We start from the raw sequence: 24,155 nt of genomic DNA on the forward strand, positions 1-24,155 counted from the left end.
CCCAAACAGTAAATAAAACAAAATAAAATAAAATAAAATAAAATAAAATAAAATAAAATAAAATAAAAATATGATAGAAAAGGCCACGCACGGTGGCTCACGCCTGTAATCCCAGTGCTTTGGGAAGCCAAGGAAGGTAGATACCTGAGCTCAGGAAGATACTCGAGCTCAGGTATTCGAGACAAGTGTGGCCAACGCAGCAAAACCTCATCTCTACAAAATCTACAAAAAATTAGCCAGGTGTGGTGGTGTGCACCTGTAGTCCCAGCTACTTGTAGGGCTGACGCAGGTGGATTGCTTGAGCCCAGGAGGCCAAGGCTGCAGTGAGGCGAGATCGAGCCACTGCACTTAAGCCTGGGTGACAAAGTCAGAGCCTATCTCAAAAAAAAAAAAAAAAAAAAAAAAAAGAAAAGAAAAGAAAAACAAGATAGAAGAAATTTTAAAACCTCAATAGAGAGTATTGAAAATAAAGCTGAGGAAACGTCTTAGAGAGGGAAGGATGAAAAATTGAAGAGAAAAAGAATCACAGAAACAGTCTGATGCCAAATAACAGGCCTTCCAGAAAGAGAGAGGAGAGAGAGAAAGGAAACACAGGGGAGAAAGTAAAAAACAAAATGATTTCAAGAGGATTTTCTAGGACTGAAAGACATGAATTTCTAGATTGAAAAGGCCCTCCAAGTGCTCTGGACAACAGACAAAAACAGATCTATTCTATGGTACATCATTATGAAATTTCAGAATTCTGTGGACAAAGTTTCCAAAAAGTTTCCAAAAAGGAAAAAAAAAAAAAAAAAAAAAGGCAAGATCTAGAATCAGAACAACTTCTGGCTTACCAATTGCAACTTGAGAAGCTGAAATACAATGTAACATTCTATAGAATTCTATATACAAAGGATCAATCGTGATGACAGAATAAAGGTATTTTCAGACAACTGAAATCTAAAAATATTTACCTCCCATACACCCCTTCTCAGCAAGCTATGAGAGGATATGCAACAAAAATTGGAAGTAGCCAAGAAATCTCTGGAATAGGAGATCCACAGAAGCAAGAAGCTAAGGTAACCCCCAGTATGATGGTGATGGCAGATCCCAGCATGACAGCTGGATACCTGAGAAGGTAAACAGGCCAGGTGAGAGCAGGTCAAAAAGCTCTGGGAGGGACTTCTTAAGGAACATCAACTGGCATAATATTTGATGCAACTTAAGACTTGAGAAGAGATTTAGCTAACTGGAGAAAAGTTTGGGCTTGAATTACTACACAGAAACTCAACAAACAACAATTTAACAATTAACTCTAGAAAACAAAACAATGTGTGGGAAAGGAAAATAATCATTATTTATTATGTGGCTCAGCTGTGAAAAGTGTTTATAGACATAATAATGTAAATACTGAACACTGATCTAACCAAACTACAGTATAACCACAAAGGGGCAAATTAACAACATAACCAGAAAGTATGCATGAGTGTAGCAGGAATAAGAGCTAAATCTTCATTATTATAAAGGGGAGTCAACAGGTAATGCCTAAAACTGAAAACTCAAGTAGAAACAAACCATGTTAATTAGAAAAATCCATTGATTCAAAACAAAAACAAAACAAAAGTACAACAAAATAACTTAAAATATAATTGTTGCTTCAGGAGAAATGGTTATGGCACAGCCACTATACACACAAGCAGCAGACTACTGGTTTTCATAACAAGCTTCCTAGAATTATCTGACTCTTTAAATTGTATATATGTATTGGATACAAAGTTTAAAAGGAGGGCACAGCGGCTCATGCCTGTAATCTCAGCACTTTGGGAGGCCAGGGCAGGAGGATCACTTGAGGCCAGGAGTTTGAGATCAGCCTGGGCAACATGGTGGGCAATCCCATCTCTACCTCCTCCCCTCCCCCGCAAAAAAGGGAAAATGTCCAAGACAAACAAAAAATCTGGTTGAGACAGGAACAATTCCAGGAATTAAAATGACTCTACAACAACAACAAAAAAAACTTTAAATTTACATAATATACTCTTATTAGTTATACAGAAAAGGAACATTCAGGAATCAAAAGACCCCTTAAAGACTAAAAATATGATTTAAAAAGAAAACTTCAGGCTGGGCACAGCAGTTCACACCTGTAATCCCAGCATTTTGGGAGGCTGAGGCGGGAGGATCACTTGAGCCCAGGAGCTCAAGAACCAGCTTGGGCAACATAGTGAGATCTCATCTCTACTAAAAATTTTTTAAAAATTTGTCAGGCATGGTGGCACACACCTGTAGTCCCAGTTACTTGGGAGGCTGAGGCAGGAGCATCTCTTGAGCCCAGGAGTTCAAGGCTGCAGTGAGTTATGATCACATTACTACACTCCAGCCTGGGCAACACAGCAAGGACCTGTCACAAAATAAAATAAAATAAAATAAAATAAAATAAGAACTTAGCAGCTTAAAAATAACTTAAAAATTAATTTTAAAAAATCTGGAAATCAGCTTCAAAAATCTTTCAGAACATAAACATGGTAAAATCATAAAAAGATGGAAAATGAAAAATAACACATAAGAGACACAACACTAATCCAGGCTTAAAATCTAAGAGAACAGAGAAAATGAAACGAAGAAAATTATTAAAGAAATATTAGAAAAGATATTCCCAAAACTGAAGGACCCCAGTCTTCATACTTACTAAGGTAAATGTTTAGCATAATAAAAATGACCCATACTTAGACATCTCTTCAGGTAATTTCAGAAAATCAAGAATAAAGACAAATTCTGCAAGACCCCATCTCTACAGTGCAAGACCCCATCTCTACAAAAAAGAAAAAAGAAAAAAATTAGCTGGACGTGGTGGCATGCAACTGAGGCCGAGCTACTTGGGAGGCTGAAGTGGGAGGGTCACTTGAGCCCAAGAGTTCGAGGCTGCAGTGAGCCACGATTGCACCACTGCACTCCAGCCTGGGCAAGAGATGAAGGCTCTCTCTCAATAAAAAATAAAAATACAAGAAAAAATAACCAAGAGAAGATCCCAAACATGTCCAGAGATAAAAATAAGTCATCTACAAAGGAATGAGATTCATACCTTGTCACTGGAAAACACTGGGATGGTAGAAGACAATAAGACACATAGTAGGTTGAATAATGGTCCTCCAGAGATATCTACATCCTATACCCCAGAACAAGTGAATGTGGCTTTGTCAGTAACATATTAAAAAGTCAAAAGGGGTCAGGCGTGGTGGCTCACGCCTGTAATTCCGCAGTTTGGGAAGCCGAGGCGGGCGGATCACGAGGTCAGGAGATCAAGACCATCATGACTAACACAGTGAAACCCCGCTTCTACTAAAAATACAAAAAATTAGCCGGGCGTGGTGGCGGGCGCCTGTAGTCCCAGCTACTCGGGAGGCTGAGGCAGGCGAATGGCGTGAAACCAGGAGGCAGAGCTTGCAGTGAGCAGAGATCGGGCCACTGCACTCCAGCCTGGGCAACAGGGCGAGACTCCGTCTCAAAAACAAAACAAAACAAAACAAAAGGTCAAAAGGACTTTGCAGATATAATTAAGTTAAGGATCTTGAGATTATCCTGGATAAGCCAGGTGGTCCAATGTGATCTCAAGGGTCCTTATAAGAGGAAGGCAACAGGGTCAGAGTCAGGAAAGGAGAGGTTGCAGAGATGGAATTGCTGGTTTTAAAGATGGAAGAGGACCATAAGCAAAGAATGTGGCCACCTATAAAAGCTGGAAAAGGCAAGCAAACAGATTTCTCCCCTAGAGCCTCCAGGAATAAAGCCCTGCTGACACCTTGATTTTAGGACTTGTGACCTCCAGAACGATATGATAATCAGTGTGTGCTGTTAAGTCACCAAGCTTGCGGTAATCTGTTACAGCAGCAAGAAGAAACCAGTAACAGGCAATACTTTCTAATTCTGAGGGAAAGTAATTTTCAATCTAGAAAGGTCTACCCAATCAAACAAGAATATATCAATGAGGAATGAGGGCAGAGTATTTTCAAACCTGCAAGAACTCAGATAACTTACTCTGGATGCATGTTTGGCAGCAAACTGACAGAGTAAACTGAGGTAACAGAAGAGAGCCTGAAAACCCGAAAGCCGTAGCTCTCTCCAGAAGAGCAGTGAAAGAGAGGCCCAAGAGCACAGCTGTGCATTACTCCCAGAGAACAACCAGCTCAAAGTGGAAAATTTAACACAAGGGATGGCACGATGTAAAGCTAAGGAAAAAAAGGATTGAGACGATAAAACTGGGCTACAAGGGCGGGGGGGGGGTAAAAAATTACAAAACTAAGGGGAAAAAAACAATAAATTAATAGGAAGCAAACAGAAAATGGCATGATTTTAAGCAGGTAATGGAAAGCAACTAAAAACTTGAACTAAACTAGGAATATTCTCCTTTGAGTGGACTAGGAGCCATGACTGAAAAAACAGGGAAGAAATACAATTTTCCAATTCTTCCCTGTCCTAGCAGTCTACCTTATTTACATGGTAATTACACTGTAAATGCAGTTTATTGGCTCTTTTGTTTTGTTTTGTTTTGTTTTAAAGACAGAGTCTTGCTCTTTCACCCAAGCTGGAGTGCAGTGGCGCGACCTTGGCCCACCACAACCTCCGCCTTCTGGGTTCAAGCAATTTTCCCGCCTCAGCCTCCTGAGTAGCTGGGCTTACAGGTACCCACCACCATGAGATGGTCCACATTGCTATCTAAGGCACTCTCGTGCACTGGCCCATCTCCACTCCATCCCCACTCACCCACCATAGGATGTTGTGACAGCAGATGTCCCCCTCTCCTGCAGCATCAATTTACCCCTCTCTGCTGGGTCACTCCTATCAACATACAAACATGCTAGTATTTCACCTTAAAAAAAAAAAACAAGCAAAACACCCCTCTCATGACCACATCCTTCACCATCTAATGTCCCCTTTTAAAGCAACAACCCTTCAAAGAGTTGCCTATACTTTAATGTTTCATTTTCCCCATTCTCTCACTTTTTCTTTTTTAAAATTAATTTTTAAAAATTGAGACGTGGGTCTCACTATGTTGCCCAGGCTGGTCCTGAACTCCTGGGCTCAAGTGATCTGTCCACCTGGGCCTCCCAAAGCGCTAGGGTTATAGGCATGAGCCACTCACTGTGCCCAGCCACTCCATTCTCTCTTAAACCCGTTCCAGTCAAGCCTGTAAGCCTACCAGTCTGCCAACTTCATCAAGGTCAAGGATGCCCACCATGTTGCTAGATAAGTCAATTCTCAATCCCCATCTTACTTCTATTAGCAGCAGTCTCACCCTTCATATCAGAGAATAAGTAAGACATAAAGATATAAACAAAATATCTAAAATTACAGAAGTAAAACAAATAAAATGTTAGTCAAAGGAGTACTGTCTTCCTGAAGGCTTCTGTATATTTATCTTACTCCTATGTGATTTTAATAAAACAATTTAAGAACAGGTTTTAAGACATAAACAACAGAGTATCATCTTATGCAGCAGTTGGGTTCTAAAGTCTGAGCATAAAGCAAAAACTCAAGTTTTGACAAAACCATTGTGAAAATCCCTTATACTGTACATAATGGATATTATTGTGTGAAAGATAGCATTGTGCTATCTTTCAATAAGCTCAACACAGCCAGTCCTTCCCCTCGAACATTAGCCCACAGAGCACTTTGTCAATTAAACACAGATGATTCCATTTAGGGACCGTCCTGTACAAAGACTGCATGCTGTAACTTTAAGCACTAGATTGATATTCTGCTGATCGATGCTCACTAAAGAGGTACCCAAGAACAAAAAATAACCAAGGCAATAAAAGAATCCGCCTGCCATCTCATGCATACTCTACGCTCACTGAATAAAGTGGCAGGCAGAATTATTGGCACTATATAAAGTTTCTCTCTCCTTGGTTTTTGTTTTGTTTTGTTTATTTTGAGACAGAGTTTCGCTCTTGTCACCCAGGCTGGAGTGTAATGGCGCGATCTTGGCTCACTGAAACCTCTACCTCCCGGGTTCAAACGATTCTCCTGCCTCAGCCTCCCCAGTACCTGGGATTACAAACGTCCACCACCACTCCCAGCTCATTTTTTGTATATTTCATAGAGAGGGGGATTTCACCACGTTGGCCAGGCTGGTCTCAAACACCTGACCTCAGGTGATTTGCCCACCTCGGCCTCCCAAAGTACTGGGATTACAGGCATGAGCCACAGTGCCCAGCCTCTCCATCTTCTTCTTTTGGCCAGGCGCATATAGTTATGTTTGAGTTAATTAAATGTACATATAAAGAGACCATTGTGCAATGATAAGTACAACTTCACCATGAATATAGTGACACAGTGATCCTACTATGGAGCTACTAGCTACTCCAAGTCAGGGCTACTTTCTTATCTAACTCATTACTATTAAAATTTATTTTTCTGAGCTACTCTGGGCCACTCTGCCTATGGGATAGCCCTGTTCTATCTATGGAGCAGTCAAAAAAAAAAAAAAATATTTCTGGTGCTGAAGACAACCCTCACTCCTAAGAAACCCAACCCCAAAACAGTGAAATGCATTTTCTAGCTAGATTGGTATCAGTAGTTTTTAAGCTGCCCTTAGCTCCCATGGGTCTGTGACCCATTTAGGGCTTATACTCTCAGGGTAGGCAGAATCAGTGCATAAGAATCTGACACGTGGCTGGGCGCGGTGGCTCAAGCCTGTAATCCCAGCACTTTGGGAGGCCGAGATGGGCGGATCACGAGGTCAGGAGTTCGAGACCATCCTGGCTAACACAGTGAAACCCCGTCTCTACTAAAAAATACAAAAAAAAAAACTAGCCGGGCGAGGTGGCGGGCGCCTGTAGTCCCGGCTACTCGGGAGGCTGAGGCAGGAGAATGGTGTAAAAACCCGGGAGGCGGAGCTTGCAGTGAGCTGAGATCCGGCCACTGCACTCCACCCTGGGCGACACAGCGGGACTCCGTCTCAAAAAAAAAAAAAAAAAAAGAATCTGACACGATACTCCCCTCCTCATTCTGCCACTTGGTGACTTTGGAAAAGTTCTTGCTCTGTGATCCAGCTTTACTCTCAACATTATATAAATGCCTAATTAACTAAACTGGACAAAGTAGCAGCTCAAAAGGGACAAAAAGTCTTCCCACACAGAACTCACTCTCTAATAAATAGATAAAACATGGCATATGTTATTTAAATGCTAACAGGTATTATATAAATATCAAACAGAAACTTAGCAAGAAATGATTGCCTTCATTTCCCACCTACAGTTTAGGAAAAAAAGATCAATAATACCTTGTGGAGGCAGGAGTGTAGGAAAACAACTATTACAGATGAGAATTTAAATTGTTACAATTCTTCCAGGGGCTAGTCAGGCAACATATTCCAAAAGCCTTTTTAAAAAAACAATGTACAAGGCCCGGCACTGTGGCTCACACCTATAATCCCAGCATTTTGGGAGGCTGAGGCAGGCAGATTACCTGAGGTCAGGAGATCAAAACCAGCCTGGCCAACACAGTGAAACCCAGTCTCTACCAAAAATACAAAAATTAGCCAGGCGTGGTGGCGGATGCCTGTAATCCCAGCTACTCAGGAGGCTGAGGCAGGAGAATCACTTGAACCCGGGAGGTGGAGGTTGCCGTGAGTCAAGATCCTGCCATTGCACTCCAGCCTAGGCGACAAGAGTGAAAACTCCGTCTCAAAAGAAAAAAAAAAAAAATCAATGTACAAGTCCTTTGTCCCAGCAACTACATTTCCAGGGAATGTAGATCTGTGCAATATGATACAGTATCCACTAGTTATATATGGCTACTAAGCACTCAAAATGTGTCTAGTCCCAATTGAAATGAATTGTGATTACAGGATATACTCTGGATTTCAACGACTTAACATGAAAAAAGAAATGTAAAATATCTCATTAAGATTTTTATATTGATCACATTGAAATTATAATATTTTTGATATATTGGGTTAAATAAAATGTCTAAAATTAATTTTACCTGTTTCTTTTTAAAAATGTGGTTATTAAAAATTTTTAATTACATGTGGCTTGCATTATATTTCTACTGGACAGTGCTATTTTTAGACAAACTGCACAAATATGTATGTACAAGGATATTTATCAAAGCATGTTTTCTACAAGTGAAAAGCTAGAATAAACCTAAGCACCCATCAATACAGATTGGCTAACTAAATTGCAGTAAATCTATAAAAAGGAATACTTTAACTCCTAAAAATGCTGATGTACATCTAAATATACTGACATGAAATATTAAGCAGGAAAAACAAAACTGAAAATAGTACATATTTATATGATTCCATTTTTTGTTTTAAAATGTGTGGTGTGTGTGTGTGCACGCAAAAAGGTCTGGAAGGATATTTATCAAAATGACAACTATGGTTATCTCTGGGCAGTAGGATTACAGCTAATCCTTATTTTCTTCTTTATGCTTCTATGTATTTTCCGATCGTTGAAATAAGCATGACATACTTTTATAATTAGAACGCTGAAGTTATTTTCTTTTTTTTTTTTTTTTTTTGAGACGGAGTCTCGCTCTGTCACCCAGGCTGGAGTGCTGTGGCCGGATCTCAGCTCACTGCAAGCTCCGCCTCCCGGGTTCACGCCATTCTCCTGCCTCAGCCTCCTGAGTAGCTGGGACTACAGGCGCCCGCCACCTCACCCGGCTAGTTTTTTTGTATTTTTTAGTAGAGACAGGGTTTCACCGTGTTAGCCAGGATGGTCTCGATCTCCTGACCTCGTGATCCGCCCGTCTCGGCCTCCCAAAGTGCTGGGATTACAGGCTTGAGCCACCGCGCCCGGCCACGCTGAAGTTATTTTCAAAAATGATAGCCATCAGTTGAAGCAAAAAGATCAATCTTACATCATCTTGGCTAGATGAAGTCTGCAGCAATAAGGGTCCTTAAGCCTACACAATGTTACAATTAGTGGGGGTTGCAGGTGCCTTTGTCCCAAGCAATACTTAAACCCATTCCAAGTAATTAAAAATATTTCAAGGTTCTACAGAACATTGTGAGAACTTTGCCATGAACCCATAAAGTGTTAATTGAGAGAACTCTGAAATAAGTGTTTATGGATTTTTCACCTAAGGCAACTAAGTAATTTAAAACGGGGGGATTTTGGTGATAAAATTGGTTGCCTCTGGGACAGGGTACTGGGCTGCAAGGGTACAGGATTATCACTGTATAGTCTTTAGCATTTTTGAATTTTGAACCATGTGAATGTACTGCCTACTTAAAAATAAGTAAAACTTTAAAAACAAAACATTATCAAGACTCCATGATTGCCCATAGCTTATGCAAAATTTAAAACATTATTCTTTAAGGTGTCTATTATTGTTGAGGACAAATTACCATTAAAAATTTTAGTCTAGCCGGGAGCGGTGGCTCATGCCTATAATCCCAGCACTTTGGGAGGCTGAGGCAGGCAGATCTCGAGGTCAGGAGTTCGAGACCAGCCTCACCAATATGGTGAAACCCCATCTCTACTAAAAATACAAAAATTAGCTGGGCGTGGTACCACATGCCTGTACTCCCAGCTACTCTGGAGGCTGAGGCAGGAGAATCACTTAAATCCAGGAGGTGGAGATTGCAGTGTGCCGAAGTCGCGCCACTGCACTCCAGCCTGGGCAACAGAGCAAGACTCCATCTCGGAAAAAAAAAAAAAAAAAAAATTTTAGTCTAGTCAAGTCAAAATAATTGGGGCTCTTAGGGAAGGACCACAAAGATATGAGAGGGTAAGTATGAAGTGGGAAGATGACAGGGTGCAAACAAAATATAATTTATTAATAGTGAAATTTGTTTTCATACTCTTAGGCAAGTAAAAAATCTGAATACTTCCTCTGTATTTATATTACATTATACTGTGTTCTTGGATGTTTTGCTTATGGGAAATATCAAAATGTCAACCATTGTTTCTATTAAAGGTCTTTAATGATATTGCATTTTAGACCTGTAATGAAACATGGTGCTCATTGCAGTTTGTAATGCATCTCATTAAATACAATAATAATATGCATTTCACTAAAAGGTCAACTTATTATGACTGAAGTTTAGCTTTCCTTTAATCACTTCATTTAAAGCTATAGAGCAAACTCTGAAAAAGACAGTAGAGTACCTGTTAAAGAAACACTCTCTAGGACCTTTCGCCTTAAAGAAAAGAAAAAAAACAAACAAGACATGCACTCACAATTTTCCCACCCATCCAAATCAGTCATTTTTTTTGTTTGTTGGTTGGTTGGTTTGTTTTTTTGAGAGAGTCTCACTCTGTCACCCAGGCTGGAGTGCAACGGCGTGATCTCCGCTCACTGATAACCTCTGCCTCCTGGGTTCAAGTGATTCTCCCACCTCAGCCTCCCAAGTAGATGGGATTACAGGCACCCACCATCATGCCTGGCTAATTTTTGTATTTTTGTAGAGACAGGGTTTCACTATGTTGGCCAGGCTGGTCTTGAACTCCGGACCTCAGGTGATCTGCCCACCTTGGCCTCCCAAAGTGCTGGGATTAAAGGCGTGAGCCACCACGCCCGGTCTGTATGTTTGTTTTTTTTTTGAGACAGAGTTTTGCTCTTGTTGCCCAAGGCTGGAGTGCAGTGGGGCAATCTTGCCTCACTGCAACCTCCACCTCCTGAATTTAAGAGATTCTCCTGTTCAGCCTGAGTAGCTGGGATTATAGGCGCCCGCCACCACATCCAGCTAATTTTTTGTATTTTCAGTAGAGATGGGGTTTCACAATGTCGGTCAGGTTGGCCTCCAACGCCTGACCTCAGGTGATCCTTCTGCCTTGGCTTCCCAAAGTGCTAGGATTACAGGCATGAGCCACCATGCCAGGTCAGTTATGTTCATTAAGAAATTACTGTTAATGGTTTTATGTGGTATTATGGTATAATTTTTAAAAATCCTTATCTTTTGGGCCGGGCGCGGTGGCTCAAGCCTGTAATCCCAGCACTTTGGGAGGCCGAGAAGGGCGGATCACGAGGTCAGGAGATCAAGACCATCCTGGCTAACACGGTGAAACCCCGTCTCTACTAAAAATACAAAAAATTAGCCGGGCGTGGTGGCGGGTGCCTGTAGTCCCAGCTACTCGGAGGCTGACGCGGGAGAATGGCGTGAACCCGGGAGGCGGAGCTTGCAGTGAGCCGAGATCGCGCCACTGCACTCCAGCCTGGGAGACACAGCGAGACTCCGTCTCAAAAAAAAATAAAAAATAAAAAAAATAAAAAAAAATCCTTATCTTTTGAACATACGTGCTGAAAATTTTACTGATGAGAGGATGTGTATTATTTGCTTCAAAATAATCCAGAAGGTGAGCGAAGTTGGTATAGCTACAGATGAAATAAGATTGATCATGAATTGATTATTGCTTAAGCTGGTGAAGGCATGTGGGGGTTCACTGTGCTATTTGTCTACTTTTATATAAGTTTGATATATCCCATAATGAAAAGTTTTAAATAACTCATGGTGAGATTTCCTTAAGTAACTTCCCTTCTTCCTTACATATCATTGCCACCAACATAAAAGACATACTTCCTAACACAGTAGAACATTTTAAAAGAAAGAGAAAAGGCCGGGCACAGTGGCTCATACCTGTAATCCCAGCACTTTGGGAGGCCAAGGCAGGCAGATCACGAGGTCAGGAGTTTAGGACCAGCCTGGCCAATATGGTGAAATCCCATCTCTACTAAAAAAAAAAATTACAAAAATTAGCCGGGTGTGGTGGCACACACCTGTAGTCCCAGCTACCCAGGAGGCAGAGACAGAAGAATTGCTTGAACCTGGGGGGCAGAGGCTGCAGTGAGTTGAGATCGCACCACTGCACTCCAGCCTGGGTGACAGAGTGAGACTCCGTCTCAAAAAAAAAAAAGAAAAAAGAGAAAAAAGAAAGAGAGAAAAAGCAAACCTTCTTAGAGAAATGGTTTCGTGCACAGAAAATCCCTTAATTTTGTTAAGATTACTCCATGACTTACCACATATGCAGCCACTAAAATATCAGACAATGTCTTTGAAATCACTTCCACAGTTCAAGTTTAAATTACCAACATGTAACACCAAGGTGACTGGGGACTAAGTTTATACGTTTGGGGTGGCGTGTGGAGAGGAAGGAGATATTCATTTAGTTTCTGAAAAGTAGAGTTTAGGGTGCTGAAGCTACAAAGGCATGGTACTCAGCAGTTTACTGGGGCTAGAATACAGCTGGAAGTCTGTCATTTTAAAGGCAATAGTTAGGGCTATCCGAGTAAGTGACAGTGCCAAGGAGAGACTATATTGAGAAAACACAACCTGAGGACGGCATTCTAAATGGAATGAAATTTACGTTGAAAGGATACAAAAAGAGCCAGAGAAGAGATCAGAAAGGTAGGAGAACCCAAACAGCACAGGTAGTGTCACCAAACCAAAGAAAAGTATTTCAAGGAAAAGTTAAACGCTTCAAGGAGGTAGTAGCTGGGTATGGCAATAAGGAAATCTGCAGCCATCTTTCCATAGTGTCATAAGAGGCCAACACTGCATTGTAAGTATTAGTAAACTACAACACTTTCCAGAACAATTAAATTATATAAAGAATCCAAATACTAATAAAAAAGTAAAAAACACTGAAGACTAGTGATGCTCAGTCACACTGATAACTATTGAGTGATTGCTCACATGGTCGAATACTGCCAAATGCCTCTTTGAGCAGAAGATAATACTAGTACCTAACATTCATGGTGTGATGTGTGCCAGACACTATACTAATGCTTTCTATTGATTATGTCCTTTAATCCTCACAACCATATTATCCCCATTTTACTGTGAAGTTAAGTAACTTGCCCAAGGTCACACGGCTAATCCATTGCTGAGATGAAATCTAAACCAAGCCGGTCTGACTTTAACTACTCTGTAAGACCAAGCAAATTGAAAAGAGATTTAATTAAAGACAATAAGTTCCAGTGTTTGTTCTGGGGTTAGTATAAATTCAGCCTATGTTCCACACCAGCTATATAGCACAGTATAAATTGGTCATCCAGAGTAATGTGACCAAGAATTTTCTCTCTTTTTTTTTTTGCGGGGGGCGGGGACAGAGTTTCACTCTTGTCACTTAGACTGGAGTGCAATGGCATGATCTCAGCTCACTACAACCTTTGTCTCCCGGGTTCAAGTGATTCTCCTGCCTCAACCTCCCAAGTAGCTGGGACTACAAGTGCACACCACCATACCTGGCTAATATTTGTATTTTTAGTAAAGATGGGATTTCACCATGCTGGCTAGGCTGGTCTCAAACTGCTGACCTCAAGTGATCCGCCTGCCTCAGCCTCCCAAAGTGCTGGGATTATAAGCGTAAGCCACCATACCTGGCCAAGAATTTTTTTTTTTTTGAGACGGAGTTTCGCTCTTTTCACCGAGGCTGGAGTGCAATGGCACAATCTTGACTCACTATAGCCTCCGCCTCCCAGGTTCAAGCAATTCTCCTGCCTCAGCCTCCCGAGTAACTGAGATTACAGGCGCCCACCATCACACTTGGCTAATTTTCGTATTTTTAGTAGAGACGGGGTTTCACCACGTTGGCCAGGCTGGTCTTGAACTCCTGACCTCAGGTGATCAGCCCACCTCAGCCTCCCAAAGTGCTGGCATTACAGGCGCGAGCCACTGCACCTGGCCAAGAATTTTTTTCTTAAACTCTGTTTATCAAAACAGGGGAGTATACAACATATTATGTCATATTGCCACAAGAAGACCAAAACAGACAAAAATAAGCTACTCTTCAAATGCACACAAATTCTCATTATTAGAAAACTCCCTACCCTCCCATCTTAGGATATGTGATACCAAAGTTCCTTTCTTCTCCCTCCTCCACCACAACCCACCCTGTCAGACTAATAGACGCTGTCAGATTAAATGAGGTTCATCAATGAGGTAGAGGCAATTGGTTAAGCACAAAAAAGAGTAAAAAGATCAGAACAAAATAAAAGTGAAATAACATTGCAGTGATTAAAGACACTAAATGGGCTGGGTATGGTGGCTCACACCTGTAATCCCAGCATTTTGGGGAGGCTGACACAGAAGGATCATTTGAAACCAGGAGTTTTGAGACCAGCCTGGTCAACATAGTGAGACCCTATTTCTATAAAAAAAGAAAAAATTAGTCAGGCATGGTGGCTCATGCCTGTAGTACCAGCTACTCAGGGGGCTGAGGTGGGAAGATCGCTTGAACCCAGGAGTTCAAGGTTGCAATGAGCTGTGATCACACTACTGCACTCCAGCCTGGGCAACAGAGCAAGACCCTGTCTCATAACAAAAAGAAATTAAATGGTACCCAAGAATATGTGTCTATTATACTGGATACTGACTAACCCCTAAAATATCTGTATTTTAAGATGAATTTTTTAAAATGAAAAAGGCTCAAGCAAAAAGAATGAGTAACAAAATGAAAAAGGCCTTATCGTGAAACATTTAAAATATTTAACCTAGAGCAGTCTAGGTTTCATTCCAAAGGCATATCAGGAATTAGGGTACTAGGGCACTAAACATAGCAGGGAAGTGCTCCAAAAATCTCAAAAAACTTGAAAACCATCAATCTGTCATCTATTTGAGAGAGAAAGGAGGCAAAGACAGGGGAGGGGATATAAACGGCTCACCTCACCCTCACAGGCTACACAACGTTCCTGGAAGGACCGCCCAGACTTCCCACAAGGGAAGAAGCAGACTTCAAGCGTGGCAGGACACAAAACCCAAAAACTGGACTCTAGGAAGCCATTCCTAATTACATCAGATATTCACCTACGTGAAATGTTCCAAATTAGATATCCTCCTCAGGTCCCTTCCAACTCTAACTCCATGAAACCAAAAAAATAAATTTTCAAGAGCAAATGAAAACACAAAGTCTCAGCATGCAAGTAAGACATATTGATCCCAGCTGAGCGCAGAAGCTCACGCCTATAATCCCAAAACTTTGGGAGGCCAAGGCGGGTGGATTGCTTGAGCCCAGGAGTTCAAGACCAGCCTGGACAACACAAACTGTCTCTCTTTAAAAAAAAAAAAAAATAGATAGATAGAGATATAGATAGACAGACAGACAGACAGACAGACAGACAGACAGATAGATAGATAGATATAGATCCCAAACAGCGCACTCACCCTAAATCTCCCTCTACCCCAGTCCTTCAGTGCCACTGGGTACACAGGCAAGCAGCACACAGGAAGCAGTGTGGTGCAGAGGGAAGATTCCTGCATCATAAGGTAGAAAAGTTGGAGCTTCATCTCTGCCATACACAAATAAGCTCTGCAACTTTGGGCAAGTCATTCTGGGTCTCAATCCTCTCATGTGTAATATGAAGACACTGGGAACCAAATACTCTCTCAATTCCTTTTCTCTTCTAGAATTATTTATAGCTGAGTAATTCTCCTTTAAAATGTGTTCCTCCCTCAGCAGTATCATCTTTCCTCACTCTATGCCACTTGAAGAAAGATATAAATAAGATCATCTCAGCACATTGTTCTAAAAACCTCTCAAACATAGGAAGCATCTTTTAAACACAGATACAACCAAGTTTAATGAGCTGAGTTAGACATTCTTTTTCTCCCTTTCTACATCAGTGGGTTTTCAAACAGCTTTAAAGAATTAACTCAGGGCCAGGCTCAGTAGGTCACATCTGTAATCCTAGCACTTTGGGAGGCAAAGGTGGGAGGGTTGCTTAAGGCCAGGAGTTTGAGACCGGCCTGGACAGCACAGTGAGACTCTGTCTCTACAGGCATGGTGATACATGCCTGTGGTCCCTGCTACTTGGGAGGCTAAGGTGTGAGGATCACTGAGGTGGGAGGATCACTTGAGCCCAGGAGACCAAGGCTGCAGTAAGCTGTGATAGCGCCATTGTACTTGAAACTGAGCAACAGAGCGAGACTCTGTCTCAAAAAAAGAAAAAAAAAAAAAAAAAAAAAAAGAAGCAACTTGTAAAGCCAAGGGGGATAGAGAGGGGAGAGCAAGGGCAGATGAGAAGAAAGCACAATAAACATGGCTCAAGCTCCCAGTCCACTTCAGTCAAAGCTGTCTTCATTTGACAAAGTGGTTCTAAGTATCCCAACAGGACATAAGTATTCTTACTATTTTTCAGGGCGCTGGAAAATTCTGGGCCACCTTTGTCCTTGAACAATGGGAAAACATCTGGTTGAGGAAGTTGGTTGGTGGTCAACAGAGCTTTTTGTAGTTTGATCCTTCCTTCCAAGAGCTGGTCCCACAGTGCTGAAAAAGAACAAAACAGAATCCCATTCCTCAATAATAAGATGCTCTGGGGGTGAGATGGCAGGGGCAGGGAAGAACAGGAAACCACACCAGTTTCCAAGCACTGTAGCTTTAGCACTTTAATGCCATGGAAACAAATATTCTCTATTATAAAAAATAAATTCAGTATCCATGAAGCAAGTATTTGCTACAGCAGAGTGGGAACGCTAAAACCCAAGGAGAGGAGAAAACACTCTTCTCTTCAATCTTCCCCAGTTGCGGGAAGTACTAGAGCAGAACCAGCTAAGCAGATCAGTGCAGAAATGGCTGGCTAAGCATACAGAAATAGGGCTTTAGGCCTCTAGGTAAGTGGGGCATGTCACAAACTAATTGAAAGGACACAGGAGAGAGAGAATAGCCAAAAACAAACAAATGAAAAGTAGACCAAATGCAGATACTTTGAAAAACAGGCAATCAGCAAAACCATGTACAAACCTATCTGGTTCTTCACGGCTCTTCCTTTCTCCACTTCCTCAGAAACTTTGACACTGGAGAAGGTCATCACCACACCATTATCCTCACTGTTTCTATCTCCAACCCTGTCTTCCTCACTCTCGCCTTGGAAGTCTTCTTCGTCATCCCCTTCTTCCATGCCACTCTCTTCGTCTTCCTCCTCCTCACTGCTCCCAAGGTCATCCATTCCCTCGGTAAACTTCTCAAAGTCACTGATGCTCTGGACACTGAAGCCCGGTGTTTTTGCAGAGTGGCTTCTGCTCTTCTTGCTCTTGTTCTCCCTATGATCACCACACTCCTGTTCCTCAGCAGCACCCAGGTCATCCTCATCAGATTCCTCCAGATCCAGTCCCTCTGAATCTTCATCTCCAGACTCTTCCTCGTCAGGTATTTCCTCGTCTAAACAAGAAGAGAGGGAAGAAAGAGAAAAATGGGCGTTACCTGGAGAAAATACCAAGCCATAGAATTCATTTCAACTAAAGCACTGTGGCATCAGGGGGGAAAATATCTTACTGTACTCAATTCAACAATATATTTATTACATATCTACAATCTCTAAAATGGCTAAGGGAGAAGCAAAGATGAATAGAACATGGGTCCTACCCTAACAAAAGGAGCTAGTGGGACAGACTCACAAAATTACAACTCAAGGAAGAATCAGAAGTGCTTTGACAAAATTTCAATAACCCAGAGAGTGAGAAATTTTAACTGTGGGGCAAGTGAATTTAAGTTAAGCTCTAAGGAAGAGCTAGCATTTGGTCTGGCCCTTGAAGAACATTAAGATTTCAACTGGTGTTAGAGAATTACCAGTTTTCCCAAACCTGATCTGAAAAAATGTACAATCTATCACACCCGTGTGCCCTATTTACTAAATACTTACTAAGCACTCACTATGAGCCGGGGCTAAGGAAAGACAAAAAGAATTTAATACCTGCAGGGAGGAGTTCATGGTCCGGTGGGAGGGGTAGATATGCACGCCAATAATTATATTACAACGTCATTAGTACACAGTGTATGGAGATACAACCACCTAACTCTCCTGGAAAGGTGGGGGATGGTTTCATGTGGAGAAGGAGACATTATAATTTTACTTATGAAGCATAAGGGAATGAAGAGAGAAGAAAAACAGGAAACCGCACTGGAGTGTAGCATGCACAAAGAAGTGATGGGAGATGAGACTAGAAAGTTGCTCAGGGACCACATCAGGAAGGGTCTTGTCTTTCATGAGGACTCTGAACTTGATCCTATAGTAGATAGAGTGCTAGTTAAGGCTCCTGGTTTTACTTATGCTTAGAGTATCATGTGATACTTAGAGGTTTTTACAGTTTATCCAATCTGTTCCACAGTAGAACATAAAAGCCCCATGTGTTTCAAGTATGATTCTAAGATAGACCAATTTCCCAAAACTTTCTTTAATAAAATAAAGATTTTAGGAAAGTGTGATGGGTCTTCAGCGCTTCTTTAAAGAGGTATATATAAACTTAAGACACAAAGCTGCCAAAAATATAAATACAGAAACTAAGTGCCAAAACAGTAAACAGAAATTATTTAAATTCTTTGAATGTACGCCATTTCTCAGATTAAGAAACATTCATACAGTTTACTACAGTGTACATCTTGGAATCAGACGGCCTTCATTTGAATCCTGTTTCTTCCGCTTACTAACTATATGACCTTAAGCAAAGTTACGTAACCAACTTTCCCCTCAATTTCCTTATCTGTAAAATAGGGCTAAGTAGTAATAACTTTCTGGGCGATTGGGAGGATTATATTAGGTGATACATGTAGTGATAATGGTGATAATTTTTTATAAAAATCTGTCTCATTCCAGGTGATGCTATAACATTTTTTTTTTTGAGGACTTACTGAGTCCCAGGCTCTTAGAACTTAAATTATAGAGCTAAACTCAGTGCCTGACGCATGGTGAGAACTCAATAAATATTATCATATCTGTCTCATGATTGGTCCCTTTATCAGTCTCTAGGCAAATATGAAATGAGCTTATCAGGAGCTCCCAGAACTACATCAAGGACTAAATCATAGCTATCATAACCTAAATGATAGTTCCTTTTATATTATCTGTGGATTCTCAACATGATGCCCCTGACCTTTCTAACGGAAAACAAATGACATTCTCTCAATAATCACCATATCTAGCCCCTTCTTCCACTCTAAGAAACTTAGACAGTTCTTTAAAACTATAAGCGCACGGACTCCTAACTCTTTTGCAGGGAAGAGAAGGATTATGTGACTTTTTAGAATGACAAAAAATGAGTTTCACAAATAACTAATATTACACAGTGCTTCAATGCAAGACCTGAAAAACCAAAAGACAGGGGTCGCAATTCAAGGGTAACATGCTCATCAGACACAATGATTTTTCAGCTCATAACCCTCTCCAATAGCCAATATGCACTGCCTTCTCTGTCACTCCATTGTAGGGTGGGCCATTAGTCTGAACATAAGGAGTATAGCAACTGAATCACTCTGGGCTTTAGATTCCTTATGAAGTGAAATGAAGTAACCTCTAAGACCCTTTCTAATACCAAATCAATGGTCTCTCCTAAGATAACAGGTATGGGTGCCTGACCAACACGGACAAACCCTGTCTCTACTGAAAATACAAAATTAGCCGGGCGTGGTGGTGCATGCCTGTAAACCCAGCTACTTGGGAGGCTGAGGCAGGGGACTCGCTTGAACCCCTGAGGTGGAGGTTGCAGTGGGCCGAGATTGCGCCATCGCACTGGCAACAAGAGTGAAACTCTGTCTCAAAAAAAAAAAAAAAGAAAGGATAACCGGTAGGGGTATGCAGACTAGTCTTGCAGAGATCATGGAGGGTGGCGGGAGGATTTTAACCCTAAAAAAATTAAGGAAGAAAGAGTTCCATGCAAAAACGTCTACTCACCAGACGATCCTGGCAGAGTCTGCTCCCAATGGTCTTCATTCCATGCTTTTCTAGAGGTGGTTCTGCCGCAATACCTTTTGTCTGTGTCCAAGAGGGAGGCTGATGCCAGTTTTCTAATGCTACCCACTGCTAGGAAATCACCTTCCCCATCTTCCCCTTCATCAAACCTGTCAATCACTCTGGCAGCAGTGGCTGTTGGGGGAAGGGGAAAAGGAAACAGAATCTCCAAGTTAGCAGAAATTTTAATGGGAACCCAGGTCGACCCATTCATCTCACACTTGAACGTCCTCTACAAAATCCCCACCAACTTCCAGGAATAGAAAATTCATTCTCTCCCAAAGTAGAACATTGTCTTATTGCTGTTTCTAAATGGAGAGATGACTCCCGGCATCTACTAGTGGGATCTATCTCTATGACTTGGATCCTATCAAACTAGTTGAATTCCTCTTCAATGCGTGACAGTCGCTCTAATATCTTAAATCAGCCATCACATTCTCCCCTCACTTTGTCCCATTCTTTGGGGAGTTTTCTTTGCTTATTCTGGCTAAACAGCCCCGGGTTCCTTCAACTGATCTTCCTAAGACATGGCTCAGCACTCGCATTTATCCCTCCTTATTCTCCCTTTCTCACACTTCTGACTCAAGTCTAAAGCAGGATTACTCCCAGCTAGACTCTGAACATCAGCTTACAGAACAGCAGTCTCAGTCGTCAGCCACTGAACAAGTGTCTTGAGACTTCAAGAGGCTTAAACAGCACCAGAAAATCCTTCCATCAGTCTCCAACTTAGTTTTTAAGAGCAACCAGAGTTAAAAACACGCGACTTTCTTCTCCCCCTTTCTAACGCAATACCAGAAAGGGCATCCTCAAAGCTAACTTCCAACTTGCTAGCAGACTCTCTGGCTCCCTCCAACAGCCCTGGAGCAAGTAAACCCGAAGACCAGCTCCTCTCTGCCTGAGCCCTCGATCTGTTCCGCCCATCCGGCCGAGCACTAAGTTTCGAGTGCGTGTGAAAAGAAGCCGAAGCCCTCCTCCCGAGCCCGGGACTACCCTTGCGGGAGGCGACATTCCTCTGCGCCACGCGAAAGAACGCAGGCCCGGCGGCCTCGCGCACGCCCCTCCCACGCCGCCCCCGGACCCCACAGGGCCTGGCCCACCGCTCCGCACGTGGCCTGCCCCAGTCTGGCCTCACCCTCCTCGGGGTCCGCCTCAGGGTCCGCCTCGCTCGGTCGCGGGTTCAACAACTGTTCCAGTTGCAGCGCCAGGGGCTGCAGCCCCGCCATCGTCACCAGCTCTCGGTCCACTCCGCTTCGCGCCCTTAAATGTGCGGCCCAAACCCCGGCCCCGACGCTCCCTCCCGGTCGGGTCCTCTCGCCCAGATCCGATTCCCCGACACCACCAGAGTCCGCGCGGAGGCCACCCCACAGCTCGGGACGGGCAACTTCCGGGAGGCGCGCGGGAGGGGGCGGGGCCTGCGCGTCACTGCGGGCGTTGCTAGGATGAAGGCGGAAGCGCGCGGAAGGTTGAAGGGATTGGAGCCGTGCGGGCGCGTGTGCGCGTGCGCGTGCGCGTGCGCGGGACTGGGCGGTGCGGAAGCACGCCAGGGCACGTAACCGCTTCTGTAGCTGAGACGGGATTGTGATGCGCGCGGCCAGTGTACCCTTGTACAAAATATGCCTCGAGATTTGTGCGAGATTCGCTTAGGAATAAAGCGTAGCTTAGCCGTGCCCACGGTGGCTGATTTGGAAAGAAGGAGGGAGTAAAGCTTAAGCTGCTCAAACCGCAGGTGCGCACTCGGGCGCGCAGAGACTGGGAACCAAAACAGGTTTGGCATTTCGCAATTTAGAGTAGTCTGAGGCCGGACGCACGCCTCCAGCCCTTCAGCGGCCAGGATTTGGGAATCCTATGTCGGGGATGTGCACCTGTAAGTGTGTGGCGGACTGCTGGCGTCTATTAATGGAAATACTTAGGAATCGCTGTGGTTAAAGATAGTTTCTGTAGCGTCTCCAAGTATCCTTGCCTGAGCAAGGAAAAGGGAGTGGGGTGTGGATTACTCGACTGCATACCCCTCGGTATTGATTATCTTTGCTGTTCAGAGATGAGGGCATGCTCAGACACCTTAAGCAGGTGCAGAAATGCAGAAAAATACAGGTCTACCATTAGAGGGGCAGACTCAAAATATAAAGACTTAATAGTATAAATGTAATTGCACCCGGCACACGGAAAGACACAATCGCTTTACATCCTCTTTCTTTCAAGCATTCCCTGACTGCCCACTATGTGGCAGGCACTGCTAGATAAGATACAAGATAAGTTGGATTCTCTCCCCACGGTGATCAGCCTAGCAGGGTAGACAAACATGTAAACAGAAACTGCAATAAGGGATGATAAGTGTTACTACAAAGTGGTCTATTCTTATGGTATCTGTTGGAGGTTGCTTGTAGAGACCTAGACCCCTCTAAACAGAATCTGCCTCAAAAGGATCCAGAAAAGAGATGTTAGTGGTGCACTGTGGCAGTGCCCCTTGGGTACAGCCCAGGCCAGTTGGATCCCACAGCTGAACAACTGGGGAACCCCCAGCTCTCCACCGTCTCCCATGGAAACCAAGGGAAGAGAGGATCTCTGACTTTCACAATCATCATATGTCCTCAGGGTTAAGAGCAGTAAGAGGACACCACTTTAGTGGAGCCTGTTCCATGTCCCTGTAAAGTGGCTCTTGAAGAATGAAGACAACCAGGGCTGCAGAGGAGAAGGAGAACCTACCTGAGGGTAAACCCCCTCAGACATGGAAAGAAAAGAATGCCAGGCTAGGCAGGGGACTCAGGAGAAGAAAACTGCTTTTTACCATCCATAAGAGAACTTAGCCTAGGAGAACAGTTTTTTGTTTTCTTCTGTACTTGCAGTCTTGTGCCTGCGTCTGGGCCTCCCAAGCAAAAGTGTGTTCCTTGGTCCTTGGCAAGGTGCCATGGGGCTTTAAAGGACAAAAATGTTTCTCCCACCCCACGTTTAAGAAACTACCTCCTGCAATCCTATTCCCTTGCTATGTTGGGTACTTATAATGCTTAGAAACCTGGCCTTCAAGGTAAAGAGAAGGAAGAAAAGAGAAAGGGAGGTGAGTCAGTGCAGAGACCACCTCTAGGCTGTCATGCAAACAGGACACTGCTGGCCAGTTTGGGGACTGTGCTGGGCACACACTCGGCAGAAAATGCCATAGACCTGTTTACTTACTCTCCCTTCTCTGTCCTGGTCCCTACTGACTTGGGAAGCCATTTTAGCAATGAATCAAGACCGCTCTACTGTCACACACATCCCAGGGCCCCCCAAAATGCTTGCCTGACCTTATACTGAAGGTAGAAAGAGGACTCCAAGAATGGAGGGAAGAAGGAATAATTCTAGGAATTAAGATGCAACTGAGAGCAGCTGAGGCAAGGGTCGGGGGAGCAAATTCTCAAATACTCCCTCTGGGGGCCTCTCCCTACCCACATTCCAGTGTCTTGAGTTGGTGGGGGAAGGGCTTCTTGATGGGGTAGGGATGGAGATGGAGAGTGGACTGTGGCAAGGAGATTCAACCTTTGACTGCTATAGAGATGAGAGCAGATGAGAGGAACAGGGAGAGGAGAATAAGGGTGAGCAGTTCCCCAACAGAACAGCCTTCTCTGGAGAAGGCAGAGGGACACCCAGTCCACAGTCCCTCTGCCTGCCCTCCAAGGGCTGCAAAGTGGCGGGCGATTAGGCACAGCAGAAGATGGGCAAGGGATGACACCTTCCAATTGTCCCAAACGTCTGCTCACTTGAGGAGTTTCAAGAGTTTAGGAAAACCAAGTTCCCCCTTGCCTCTCCTCAGATGCTGTCCACCCTCAAGTCCCAGCCCTGGCAATGCCTGTCCTGGCTCTCCACGGGTAATGCTTCCCCAAGTGCCTCACCCGGAGCAGCTCCCCAGCGGCAGCCAGCCCAGAGAAGTTGGGTGGGTGAGCTTCAGCTCCCTCCCCAGAGCAGATGGTGGCCCCCTGCTGCTGGAACCCTGAAGGCAGGTGGCGAGAGGCACAGAGGTGGTGGCTTTAAGATGGCCGCGGGGAGAAACCAGGCTGCCCTCCCAGGCGAGAGGGGACCGCGGTGGCGCTTCCCTCCTGCCGCGCCTCCCGCGGGAGCTCCGCCTAGGGATGGTGCTGCGCGTCCCCGCACCTCGGGGCCAGAGGTGGGCAGCACAGCACTGATGGGAAGGAGAACAGGCCCTGACATTTCCAGGCCTCCTCCTCGGGGCCTTCGGTTCCAAATTTGACTGCTGAGCGTTGCCACCTGTTCGGGTTTTCGCCAGGATTCTGAATCCCGCGCTGAGGGGAGAGACTGCGCCACTGCCACGGAGTTAAGAAGAATCGAATCCACATCGTGTGCCCAACTCGAAAACGCTTCTTATCAAATACCCCGATTCCACAATAAAGCTGCTAAATAATTCAGCAGCCTTGATAGGAAAAAGCAGCTTCCCAATGAGCGCAGTTCATTTCAATGAATGTCTTTAAAGGGGGCTAGAGAGTAGAGGCTAATAATGAAAGTTAGCTATGATATAATGTATA

The 24,155-nt window shown here is 43.6% G+C and overlaps 1 protein-coding gene across 8 annotated transcripts in view; it reads right to left on the reverse strand.

Annotated features, from left to right (window-relative positions):
* AATF (apoptosis antagonizing transcription factor) overlaps nucleotides 1-24,155 on the reverse strand; it is a 370,250-nt gene that overhangs the window by 91,029 nt on the left and 255,066 nt on the right. For 6 of the 8 annotated variants that reach the window (XR_013405814.1, XR_013405813.1, XR_013405815.1 and 3 more), the window contains exons 1-4: nucleotides 20,777-21,039; nucleotides 19,588-19,779; nucleotides 16,665-17,081; nucleotides 16,053-16,190 (exon numbers count right to left, since the gene is read on the reverse strand). Coding sequence is in view for 5 of the 8 variants with exons in the window: in XM_077969531.1 (XP_077825657.1) it covers nucleotides 16,053-16,190; nucleotides 16,665-17,081; nucleotides 19,588-19,779; nucleotides 20,777-20,867 (838 nt within the window). In the remaining 3 variants the exon portion in view is untranslated. 8 annotated transcript variants of the gene reach the window in all.

This window comes from Macaca mulatta, chromosome 16 (genome assembly GCF_049350105.2).
Source record: "Macaca mulatta isolate MMU2019108-1 chromosome 16, T2T-MMU8v2.0, whole genome shotgun sequence".
NCBI lineage: Eukaryota > Metazoa > Chordata > Mammalia > Primates > Cercopithecidae > Macaca > Macaca mulatta.